At 44.1% G+C, this 12,769-nt stretch overlaps 1 protein-coding gene across 2 annotated transcripts in view; it reads left to right on the top strand.

Annotated features, from left to right (window-relative positions):
* The first annotated feature begins 575 nt into the window (after positions 1-575).
* nova1 (NOVA alternative splicing regulator 1) overlaps positions 576-12,769 on the top strand; it is a 32,708-nt gene continuing 20,514 nt past the window's right edge. The window contains exons 1-2 of one of the 2 annotated variants that reach the window (XM_008428335.2): positions 576-1,066; positions 9,512-9,655. In XM_008428335.2, the coding sequence (XP_008426557.1) occupies positions 874-1,066; positions 9,512-9,655 (337 nt within the window). In that variant the 5' untranslated portion in view covers positions 576-873. Of the gene's footprint in view, positions 1,067-6,392; positions 7,064-9,511; positions 9,656-12,769 lie in introns of those variants that run through there. The other variant, XM_008428336.2, reaches the window with a different exon arrangement.

The following is a 12,769-nucleotide window of genomic DNA, read 5'->3' as shown; positions in this document are numbered from 1 at the left end:
GGGCGTGGTCTGTGAGGCGGAAGCTTGGAAACTTCAGCTCTCTGACTTTTTTGCAAAGCTGAATGGTTTGCCAGCAGGAGATTGAAGGATTTCTCAAACACGCACGAAAGAGTCAAAGCAACACTCCAGGTACGTTTTTGATGACGAAATAACTTTAGAACTTTTTTTTTTAAAGTAATTTTTACATCGAGTTCCCCTTTTAAACTTAAAAAATAAACCGAAATAATTTATAACGGCTGATGGAAAAAATAAAACATATTGAATCAGTTTGTGTAGTTGGATGCAGAGTTACAGCAGCTAATGGAGCTGGGTCCCTCTTGTTTTGGTTCTGTGGATAGTTCGGCCGGTCAGCGGAACTGTAGTATCTCTGGAGCCCCCCCTCCCAAAACTATTTTCTCCCCTCTCCTCTCGCACTACAAAGGCAACAATAATAGCAGCTGCGCTCATCACACCCGACTTAAAAGAGAAATGTGTCGTGAAGAAGAGTTTAAAAAGCTGTCCCCCCCCCCCCTAACCCCCTCCTCTCCTCTCTGCGTGGATCTCTTTCCCACTCCGCGCTTTCTGCTTTATTTCACGTGAAGGCGCAACAATACGGGATCAGCGAGCGGCGCCTTGAACTCAATTGGCTTTTATATTTAGCCCCCGTGAGGGGAGCAGCAGCAGCGTGGCGGGGAGAGGATACCCTGATCCCGGTGTTGTTTAACATCCGAACCCCCACAGAGACCTAGCGCCGGGGCCGCGGTGCAGCGGCCGGGGGGATGTGGTGGTGAGAGCGCTGCGTGTTCCGTCTGTGTCAGAGAGAGAGAGAGAGGAGAGGAAGAGAGCGAGAGGGGAGAGGGAGAGAGGCAGGGGGAACAGTTTATCGGTGGAAACATGATGATGGCCGGTGGTGGAGATGGTGGTGGAGCAGCAGCTATGGACCACAACGGGATATACACGAACCCGAACCTCCACAGCCTGCAGCAGCAGCAGAGTCAAATGGAGGCGGATAACCCGGACTCCCGCAAGCGGCCGCTGGAAACTCCGGCTGAAGAGGCCGGCTGTACCAAGCGCACCAACACCGGAGGTAAGAGCGCCGCAACACGAAATCAGCTAGTCCTCCGCGTCTCCTCCACATGAATCCGCAGGTTGGTGTCGGAATATGAGCCAAGAAACAAAAAAAAAAAAAAAAACAAACCAAAACATATGCGGTCTGTAAGTATCAGCCGTCTGCGTGCAGCCAGAGCGCATGGAAGCCCAGAGAACAGGCTGAGGCTGACTGTTGGCGTTTCCAGCGCAGCACCTGTGCGCTTTGGAAGGCTCCCCAGTGTTTATGGCTGTTACTTCATATCCCAACAGGGAGGGCAGGCTGCCTGACTCACTGAGCGGCCTCCTCAGCTCAAGTCGGCTTTGAATGTGAATCCAAAAAAGGCTCTCTGCTCCACATCTGGAGCTGGAGATATGCAGAGAAGCAGAGAGCTGATTGGTTTAATGTTGTAGCTTTGTTCATTAGTCTGCTCTCTGTTATAGGCTCGGATTTATTAGACTCACAAAAATCTTTGTTGAACTTYGGGGTTTTATTTTTCTTTTCTTTTCTTTCAACCCTCAAAGCAAGAAACATAAACGGTGTTTATGGCAGGGATAATTGGAACTGTAGAGAAAACAGATCACAGCCGCTGCAGGTACTTAGAAAGAGGCGGTTCTTGCATGGGAGTCCTCCACACAAATAAAAACACATCCAAGGAAGTGGCTAAAAACAAAATATAGTCTCATTATGAAACGTAGAACTAAAATAAAATTAACTAATCAGCATGGACATTTGTTTCAGGTCATTATTTAGCCATTTAATGTTACTATTAGAGGCAGTAAGGCATATTTTGATATTGATCCGGTACCAAGTAATACAGCACCAGTATTGGTGATGCCGATACCGATTCAGAACTTTTTTTATTCAGGTTTGATGTATCATGAGGCTTCTGACCTTTAGGTGTTTTGGGTTTTTTGTTAAAACCTAAAACAGAATTTGGCAAAGTTTGTAGGTTTATGCTTTAATAGAAAAACAAAAATATATTTGTGTGAATCTTTTCCTGCATAAACAAAACAGACAAAAAAAAACATAATTTGTTAACAAATCAAAAGAAAGCCTTTTTCTGAGGTGTAGTCGAGATTCTCCATTGCAAAATTAAAATACAATTTTAGGAGAGATTCTTAAACTAAAGCAACGATCACACCACTGATACCAACTTATTGGTATTATTGAACTTATCAATACTTTGGGTTAATCCGTCCACCTGTTCTTACTATACAAAACCCTAACGAAGTCTCTGTGTTGTGATCAATTATTTATAGGTGTCCTTGTCATTCTGGGTGCAGGATTTTACTAAAATTTCTATACAAAGACTAAATGATTACAGAATTAACTTTTTGAACTGGTTTCAGTATTTTATTTTAGCAATCAGCATTATTAGCATTACTAATTAGCTACCTTGGAGACAAGATCCATTCCTTAACTGAGCGCTTTCCAAAGCACATCCAGCATGTTTTATGACGGAAATAATTCAACTCTTAAAAAGGATGAACACAGTAACTGTAATATATTAATCTTTGTTTTATCTGCTGATGTCTGACTCCTCTTTGCAGCCGTTTGAAGAAACCGTAGAAAATACAGCTTCCTTTACTAAACCTTCATACAGTTTTTGTGCTTTCACTGACCATGTGGATGCTGGAAGCGTCTGAGTCAATCGCTCGGTGATAGCTTCCACACCAAAGAGTGTTATTATCGGGCGTAAAGAGTGAGAGCTCACATGGTGTGTTCACTGATTGGAAAAGGAAAAAAAGATTCTGGTAACCTAGACCACTTGTAGGAGCATCTCTACTCCTGTCAGCATCTGTCCTGGTTGTTGTTCTTTTACTCTATGAATATAATTGCTAAACAACTGCATTCATCCATCACCAAACAAGCTTCCTTTTGAATGTTTTTCTATGAAGAGTGATGAGGAACGGCGGAGGTCTGGTGGATCCTTGTTTTTGTGAGTTTCAGAGTCGCTCTTGGTGTGTGGTTGACACTTAAATCATAAGCTCAGCTAAGCAGGAAAACCAATAGGTAAAATTTATACAAGCCTCCAGGGTGAACACTCATCGCCGGTCGTAGTGCAGATCTCTATCTAACCACGGTTATTTATAGGTTTCCTGATGAGGCCAATCGGGCTGGAGGGTAAAATATGTGAGAGAAGACTTGTGTTGCAACATAAACATAGGATACTAAAAACGGGGAATTATTTGCTGCACTGTCACGGTAATGGTTGGGTTTAGTGGTGACGAAGAACCACTGCATGAGTCCTAATTTTTCTGCAAGATGTTTAGAGAGCCGCATTCAGAGGATGACGGCCGATTCCAGCTACTGTACGTCTTATTCCAGCATAGGGCTGTTATGCTCTGCAGCTCACAGCGAACACTTACTCAACAACTTAATGTTAATTAGTTGTCTGCAGAGAAACACTGTTTTTTTTCTCACCATATGTTACTAGGATTTCTCCCTTTGTGCACCAGCAGCACCTCATTCGGTGACAGCAGCATTATATCATATTTTCTGACAGCGTGAGCGCATCCTTTCTGCACTTCACTGCTCCTCAGAAATTAAATTTCAGCAAGGCACGAAGGGAGCCCTGATGGCACCAGGCAGTATTTTAGAACATTTCCAAACCCCACATGTCATCCATTAACACCTCAAAAAAACAGCTGCAGAAGAAGAGCTAACGTGCATGGCGCTCCTGCTTCTCGGAGGGAGTTTTTCACCGTTTACCTGCAAGCACTCATTCAATTACCGGCTGATGTGAGTGTTGGAGGAGTGTTGACAAACATTTTAATTCGCACATATGTTATTGGCTTTTTAGTACTGCCACTTCCATAATTTCGCAACCTGATGTTGGATAATTGTAATGTAGTGACTCTGGGGAAAGAGCAGCTTTAAGAGCAGGGATTTATATCTTCAGTAATACAGGATCAGTCAAGGAACCTCGCAGCTGTCCCAGGGGACGCTAAAGGACAACAGGTGCACTCTGGAAGGTTTGCTAGTCCATCAGAAGACCATCCATTTTTATTTACGTATGGTCAGAGATGTTCTGAGTCAAAACTCTGGTTATTGACGTTTCCTACCAGCTTAGCTTCACCTATTACCCCGCTCTGTGTGTCTCTGAAGTGTATGTAGGGGAAGAGGCATGGCTTAGTTACCCGCATATTAATACTTTATGAAGCTACTGTTTCAAAACTGCCATTGTGACGCTGGGTGGTTGTCAGTAGAGCAGAGGCTGTAGTCCTCGATGCGGTTGTCCTGGGTTCCCCTTCTCTCTGCTTCCTGTTTTCTGTCCAATTATTGTTAAATACAGGACACTTGTGCCTAATAGGTATTAAAAGAAAAACAAAACTAAAACAATGTGTTCCACCTTATAGTGGCCTCTGTTTGAGAGGTAGTTGACAGGAAAGTGGACTGAGAGAGGGGAAGACATGCGGCAAAGGTCAAGGGGCCTGGACTCGAACCTGTGACGAATGTGTCGTTCCGAGGCCTTCGTACATGGACTGCACGCTTTACCCCTGTGCCACGGCCATGCCTATACAGAAAGTGCATTGCAAAATCAGAATAGCAATAAATCACAACTGCAGCTGACACTAAAACTGGGGGGCGTGGGGGACGTAATTTGATATTCAACCTACAGAAGAAATTTGGTGTTTATAGGTTTTCCCCAGGTACTCCAGTTTCCTTCTGTTATCCAAAAACATGCATGTTGTGTTAGATTAGTCAGTCTAAGTTGCCCCTAGGTGTGAATGGTTGTCTTGTATGTCCCTGCATTGCGCTGTGACAGACTGAAACCCTGTCTAGAGCCAGCTCCCCCACCCCATTCCCACTATCTGCTGCAGCCCCTCTGAAAAGCCAGTCTGGACGATGGGTGGACATTAGTCTGGAATATAAATTTGGAATAGTTCCAAATTTCTAAAAACTGTTTAAATTGACATCGATGAGTATTTATTTTACTCCAACTTGCTATTTATTGGTCAGGAAATATATTTCTGGTGCTCAAGTGCCAGAAATTGATGAAACTTTATTCTGCTCTCTTTTAACATCTAAGCTAATTCATGTTTCGGGTGGCTGCCTAAATGTATGATTTGCATATAGTCTAAGTTTAACAATACAGTATGCAGAACAGCCTCAAGGCCTTTCTGAAATGCCTAATTATTTACTGGAATTTTATATGGAGGGAAAAATTAAAACAAAAGCAGAAAAGCAAATCATTTCCATCCAGTGATCTTTGTATTGTCTCTTCTGCAGCCTGTCTGACAACAGTGTTAGACAGGCTGCTAATCCTCAGCCACCCCTGTAATCACCAGCCCCAAGACTACGTCTGATATTGATCACGTTATTCCAACCCAACTGATCATTAACATGACTGGCAGTTACAACAAAGAGAAGAAAGCCTTGGCTCTTTCAAAGCCGAGAGCCCCCCCTCGCTGTGCATTAGGAGCCGTGGACACTGAATGAGGGAAATGACTACTCTTTTATCAGCTACGCCCTTCTCTCCTCAAAATGAACCATCTTTCATTCACTCTTTTTCTTTCTAAATTATCCGTATTGTGAGCCCACGTTGTTGGCAAGCAGACGCCTTCCAAAAGGTTGTTTGTTTTTGGGGGGGGTTCTATGATCTCGTTATGTTGCTAATGGAAAGGCTGGCACAGGAATGTGAGCCGTGTTTTTATTTGTTTATTTATTTATTTGATTTTTTTTTTTTTTTTTGGAGGGAAGGACACAGGTGCCCTTGCAGAGCGATGTGACGTGAGCGGACTGTGAATTTGCCAGGTGGCAGCGAAACAGAGAATAGGAGGAAGCGAAAGTAATGAGGAGACGGAGAGAAAAGAGGAGCCAGATAGACCCTGAGAGAAAGTGCAGTCTACAGGGAAGCTGAGGCAATATAGTGGAGCATCTCTCTGCTAGAATCTTCTGGAAGGTGCTTGTTTCAACAGCCAAAAAAAAAAAAGGAAAAATGTTAGGGTTTGATCAAACTGATCAACATCCAGGAGGGAGAGAGTTCATTGTGTGCAGGTTTCCTGGAATGCGCCGTTAAATGAAGCTGGACCCCCGTGTCCACTAACAGGTACTTGCACACAAGCACACTGCAGTTTTTTACACTCATTCGGTCACTTAAGATACCTCTCGGTGTAAGATTTATAGGCGTAGTGATTGGCTTCATCACCCCCCTCCACCATTCTGCGGCACTGCCATTTGCAATGGTTGATGAGCCCCTCCGCCCTCTCAAACATGGCCGTCTCAGGGATTGGGGGTGGGGGAAAAGAGGAAAGGAGGGTGGGTGGCGTAAAGCGCGCCGTCTCCGATCACCACTCCTCCACCTCCTCCATCATCTGGCTATGTTCTCCATGCACCTCTCCAGTTTCTACTGAAGGTCATTGTGCGAAGCTCCTCGTCCGGCGCTGTCGTCCGCTCCTTCAGCCACTTCACCTTTGTCACTTTTCTCTGAAAAGAGTGAGTGAATGGACTGCCGTACTTTATAGTGCTGCGTCAAAAGAGGCGGAGTAGAGGAGAAAATTCAATTTTTTGGGGACCGGCGTCGGGGGGGGTGGGAACGTGACGTCCTGAGGAGAGGAGGCCGGCCATTGGCTGCGCCGGCTGCCAGTCCTGCGTGCTGCTGCAGACGGACAGGCCACTCGATGAATATGGATGAGAGCAGTGAAAAGGGTGATGCGGCAGGGAAGACCCCCCCCCCTTCAAACCGATGCAGGCTTGAACAATGCGTGCCGTCTTTCACTGAAAACACTCAGAGCCTGCATTAGCATTTTCTCAGACAATTGAGGCTCGGGCCAGCTGCAGGCATGGCTCGGATGCTGCGGTGAAATCTCTTTTTCTGCACCCCACTGATGAATAAGACCTCGGTGGAAAAAAAAAGGTCGGCTGGCCGCATTCCTCAACACTACCGTTGCACCTATGCCTAGGCTAATGTCAGGAGCCCCTTTAGAGATTGCGCCCCGGCATTGATGGCGATCTGACAGAGGACTTGAGAAGCAGCAGATCTCAGAATGGGTAAGCTTCAAACTCTGATTGTCTGACTTGTTGAATTTATCCATCACGCTGCACCATGAGTACTTTCATACATCTTAAGGCGGATTTGTTCATTGCGGCTCATTTTTGTTCCATCGTCCTTGCTCCCCCGTCAGGAGCAGGTTGGTCCATTGAAATGCAGAATGGGTACTTGGAAGGGTTGTGAGAAGGAGGGGAGGACGGTCACAAGGCATTTCCTCCTGACCCACCCCCCTTGAGTGACTTAACTAAACGCATTTGGCTCAGAGACCATGTCTCTCCTCCAAGCCATCCTTCCAGTACTGGAAGCAAGGGTTTGAACTAACACCCCACTGGCTCAACCTCCCAATGTGCCCCACTGCTCCCGTTCCCTGGCGACAGATTGCCATGTTTACTCTACCACATGACGCCATTAAAACCTGTTACTGTGATCTCAGACACTGGGACGGAATTAATTATTGACTAATGACACCAAACGTGGCTGTGAAGGCGACAAGAGGGGAATCTTAGCGGCTTCCTCCCCTGCTGGGTTCACTCCCGGCTGAAGATGAGCAGAAAGTTACGCAGTGGGTTTGGGCTCGTCTGGCAACAACAGGTCTCGGAATATTGGGATCCAGTAAAAAGAAATCATTCCGTGAAATGTTTTCCTACTGGCACGCAGTCGGTTATCAGGCGGTAGGTAGTTTAAGGGGCTCGGGAGGTTTTTGGCGACGGCGTTATTTTATTTTTCCCATCAAGGTCATTTTGTGTTTCACGTTAAGAAAAAAGCAGAGAGCTGACTGCAACCCTGCACAAGATTGAGATATCCAAAGAGGAAATGCAGGAGGATAAAGAGCATTGAATCTGATTAAACGCATCCGTTTTTCTTTTTCTACTTAAAAGATACGTCAGCTTTTATCCTCACTTGAAATGTTCCGAAAATGTGGTGTTTTTTTATTAATTGTCAAAGTGAGTTTTAATAGATCCAAACAAAAAATTTTGCCACTAATAATGGCACTAAATATGTGGATGTTTGTCAGAGCCATTGGTTACGACTGATGTTGAGCAAACCGAGCCTACGTCTGAATGGAACATGAGGGGCATATTCATGCAACAAGAGGAAGAGCTACCATGTGGGCTGTGAAATTCCCCTATGTCACAGTGTCATGTTCATTCACATCTCAATCTAATGAGTGTATTATCGAGGCAACAGGTTGGTCTCAGTCCACCTGCATCCCCCCCTCCTCCCCACCGCCCCGTCCTCCATGTCTTCAGCACGCATGTCGCGCCTCTACGTTCCATGTCCTCAACAAAGTACAAAACACGGTGACGGGCTGCGACGGCTGACAGTCCGACGGCACGCTTTAGAGAAAGGTAGCAGAACCGTGGCCAGAAAGGTTTTACGGCGCTTCGTAACACCCCTGCCCTGCTGTACTGACGTCACCCCTATTGGCAGTTGAGAGGGATCGAACATGACGTCATTGCATCCGTATCAGCATGCAGAGGGGATTGTTTGTGCCCATGCTTAAGTTCAAGTGTGCACCTGTGTCAAATGTTCACCGTGTCATCATCGCAACGTTGTCAGGTCAATCAATAACGCATGGGCACAAGCACCAAATGTGGCTGATTGCACCGTTGCAGTTTGCACTGAGTGGCACGAGGGCTTTCTTGGTTTTGACTGATTTCTAAGTAGAACTGCAGAAAATGGAGCTCTACCAAGCTAAGAGGAGAAACACATTCTGCTGCACAGTGACACTCTGTCAATCAGCGACTGCTAAAAGCCACTTTAAACCACAAAAGCCCCTCCAAAATGAAGGAGATTTAAACCATTTTGGCTCTATACCCTTTGAACAAATCTGCAGGATTGCTTCCCATATGTTCCCCACACGTCGGTTAATTACGACGGATAATTTTTTGTGGCTATTCACGAGCTGCTTGAATGAAGAGTTGGATGTGATTGTGTTCTGTCCTGATAGTTTGCGTCTTGGGGTGCCTTTTTTTTTTTTTTCTTACATTCTGACTTGTTTTGATTTCCGCCGTTTGGTTCCAGCGTGAAACAGGATTACTTGACACCGAGCATTGACGGGTATTTATTCAGAGTGTTGCTAAAACTCCTTGAAAATGGTTAAAATTAGACCTCTGCAAACTGGAAAGGAGGTCATCATTTACTCTACATGAAAATCTGGGCCAGGACACAGAACATGCCTCCAATCGCTAATAGAACGTGAAAGCTACAAATATTCCTACCCAAAATACCTGAAAATGTTTCCCCTTCAGAAAAATATCAGCAAAAATATATTACCAACCTTTCTCCTTGCTCTATCTAAAACACATATTAATGATTTTATGTTTTTTAAAATTATTTATTTCTTTAATATTTTGCTTTTTGAGGTCATTCAGTGCATATATGTGATGCGTAGAGCTGCTGTACATGATGTGGCCTTTTTCCCACTTTGTGTGTCTTTCCCCCAGAGGAGGGTGAGTACTTCCTGAAGGTGCTGATCCCCAGCTATGCAGCCGGCTCTATAATTGGCAAGGGTGGCCAAACCATCGTACAACTGCAGAAAGAGACGGGTGCCACCATTAAGCTGTCCAAATCCAAAGACTTCTACCCCGGTAAGAAGGAACACTCACTCACTCAATCAGACTGACAAATCAGAACGGCTCATAAGCATGTCAGGAGTCCTCCAACTCATCAGATGCTTTGGCACAAAAAAAATCTTTTTTATCCGCACCGTGAACTCAAGCATCTTCGAACCGGATCTGGGTGCGTTGCTTGTCCAGAGCACGTCTGCTCTCTAGTAATCTGGTGTCAACTCGACGTGTTGGTGTCATTCCAAGCATTTGCAATTGCGATCTGACCTGATAGAACCTTGAAGCAAGTATGTGTCGCTTTCAAAATGGCGGCTCTCTGAGCTGCTGCTGTAACATTACCGGACCCGCAGCAGAGGTTGGTTAATTTGACTTCTAATCAGCTGCTCTGGGGGAATCTGACAGGCCTCTTCACCCCGCTCTCCTTGCTTTCACTGGTGACAGTTCGTTGCGGCGCCGGGGCGTTTTTCTAGCATCTGAGCTAAATGAAGGAGAGGAAACTGATTGAAAGTCTGGAGCTGAGCTTCACTTCTCTCTCATTACATATTGATGTTTCAAACTTCTTCCAGCCACCGCTGTGTTGCGAAATCCTTCTGAGCTTTAACAGACATTATAGGGTAACAAAAACAGGCTTTAATACAGCAAGCTGTCATTCTGAAAGGTCTGACAGAGTTTGACTTGGTTGCCATTTGGGGGTGACAGAGGAGATGTGCATATGTTGCCCTCAGGTGAAATAACAGATACACCGATGCTATTTTGGTGTCGTTTAGTCATCTGTTCTGGAAGAATAGGTGGAGAGGTGATTATTTCAGCTGAGCCAGTTGTTCAAACCTTCAGAAAAATTACAGCTTACATGTAATTGCCGTATTTGGAAAGGAGGGACGCGAATTCTTTGGCTAATGTTGTGAAAATGACATCTGAACTTTGTATGGTAAAGGATTCTCCAAGTATGATTACTTCAGATAAGGGCTGTCAGTCATTTTTATTTTGAGCCAAATCAAATATCTGAATGTTCTTAAAGGGCCGGTTGTGCCACAATACATTGTTAAAACCAATTCAATTGTTGAAATAACAATAAATTGCTGTCCCTTCAGGAGTTTGTGATTTTTTTTGTGTGTTTTTTTTGCAATCAAAATCACAAATTCTGTGGTGCCAATTTACAAATGTTTGTAGTGAATTTTTTTTTATATTTGCGCTAATGTATGATGATGAATGTGACTTTTTATTACAGACAACATTTATGTTTTTGAACATTCAGAGCAGAGAACCCACAAACTCCATGCAGGCTGGGATTTGAACCATGATAAATATCACAACTATTTCACTTTTTCTTCTTATTACTGCTGTTTATGAGGTAAAACAAAAATAACAAGCTAATATTGTTAGCTGGTTATTTAGCTGAGTTATCTATTTGTTTAACCAGTCAGCAGATATAAAATAGCATTGTCTCAGTAATAGTGATAGGTGGCAATTCTTTACTTTGCACACTCTGACTGCGCATGTTTTTGTCCATGTCTACAAATATTTTTAAGCTGCCATCTTTTTTTTTATTCTCTATGTCAGGAAAAAATGTGGACACCTTCCTTGGCATTGTGCAGCAAGAGGTGGGGGAGGGGCATTACTAGGTGCTCCATGCAGCCAGAGAAAACTCAGTCTGGAGCATTATAAACCTTGGTCTGCCATCGGTTTGATTAATGGACCTGATTTTATTAAGTGAATCTGGAAGTTAGACAGTCATATTACCTGCCTCATCGTTAGCCGTTGGATATTTTACAGACAGACTCTGTGTTTGTCGCTAGCTTGTGTTCAAGAACGTTTTACAAGATGGAGTCTTGTCAGAAGTTGAAATGTCAGCCAACCTGATTTTTCTTTAAACGAGGTAAAGCTTTGGACATACGAGCTGACAGCTCACCGCAACAAGTGGGGGAGGGGGCCCATGCCCCACTGATGCATTCAACCAAAAACACTCATATGTTGTACTCAAACAAAAGCAAAATGTAAAACATAGTTTTTATTTAAAACAGGAAAACAACAATTGTTCGTTAGGTGGTTTTACCATTTTGATTATTCCTGATAACGGTGATCTCTATAACATGTTGTTTAGGTGTTGATACATTGACTACTGAAGCTGAAAGCTATAGTTAAGACCCGCTAAAATTAGACACACACACACACAAAAAAAAAACATTTTTCCATAGAGTGACAAAAGCATAACAAGCTGATGTTAGTTAGATAATTAATTGGGCTTCTCAGTCAGGTAGACAGCCTGCAGTCGGCAGCCTCATTCATGTGCCTCTGGTACCTCGCCAGGATTGTTTGTGGACCAGAAATATCTCTGAACTGTGTTTGCTGTTAGGAAGGGAGAAGTTCAGGAGCCGTCCTCCGGCCTATTGACTGGCAGTGAGCAGCAACTATATTTAAATAACAAATATGACTTAAAACCTTTGACTTTGTAATTTAATGCCTTGAAATTGGGCCTTTGCCTCTTTAAAAACTCCTGCTCTGTCTGAAACTCTGCCTTCAAGGAGCCATCCCAACATTGCTCCTCTATAAACCTTTAAAAAACTTTTTTACCAGCTTTTCCCTGAGATGTAGCAAAGAGCTCAGCAGATGCACATTTCCAGCAGGTGTTTGCTATTTGCTGCTGGCTAGTCTGAAGGAGCTGAGTGTGAAAGTCACAGGAGAAGGGATGCTCTGTGAGGCGAAAGATTGGAAGCTTGGAAACTGCAACTCTGAGGAGGAGCTGCATCTTGAAAGTGGCGCTCGCTCGGTCCAAGCAGGGGTTTTGCTATTGGAGATTAAAAGACTTCTCAAACATGCATGAACGAATCAAAGCAACACTCCAAGTATGTTTTTGATGAGGGAATAACATTATAACATGATTTAAAGCTCAAAGAAGTTGATTTTATATAATCAACTTTAATCATTTCCCCAAAAGGTTGCAGATTTTATTTCAAAAGCTGCCTGATGATCCCCACAAAAGTCTATACCTGGCTGCTGTTGTGTCTTCTCCCCTAAAATAATAGTTTGGATATGCAGAGGTTTACGTCCTAAGCATTCATTCTACCAAAGAGTATCGCTCAAATATGGCAACAGGAGAACGTTGCACATGCAGCTCAGTGACCCCTGTCAGCGTGG

This window comes from Poecilia reticulata, linkage group LG14, assembly GCF_000633615.1.
Source record: "Poecilia reticulata strain Guanapo linkage group LG14, Guppy_female_1.0+MT, whole genome shotgun sequence".
Taxonomy (NCBI): Eukaryota; Metazoa; Chordata; class Actinopteri; order Cyprinodontiformes; family Poeciliidae; genus Poecilia; species Poecilia reticulata.
Note: the sequence above shows the minus strand (reverse complement) of the source record. Positions and strands in the feature narration are given on the sequence as shown.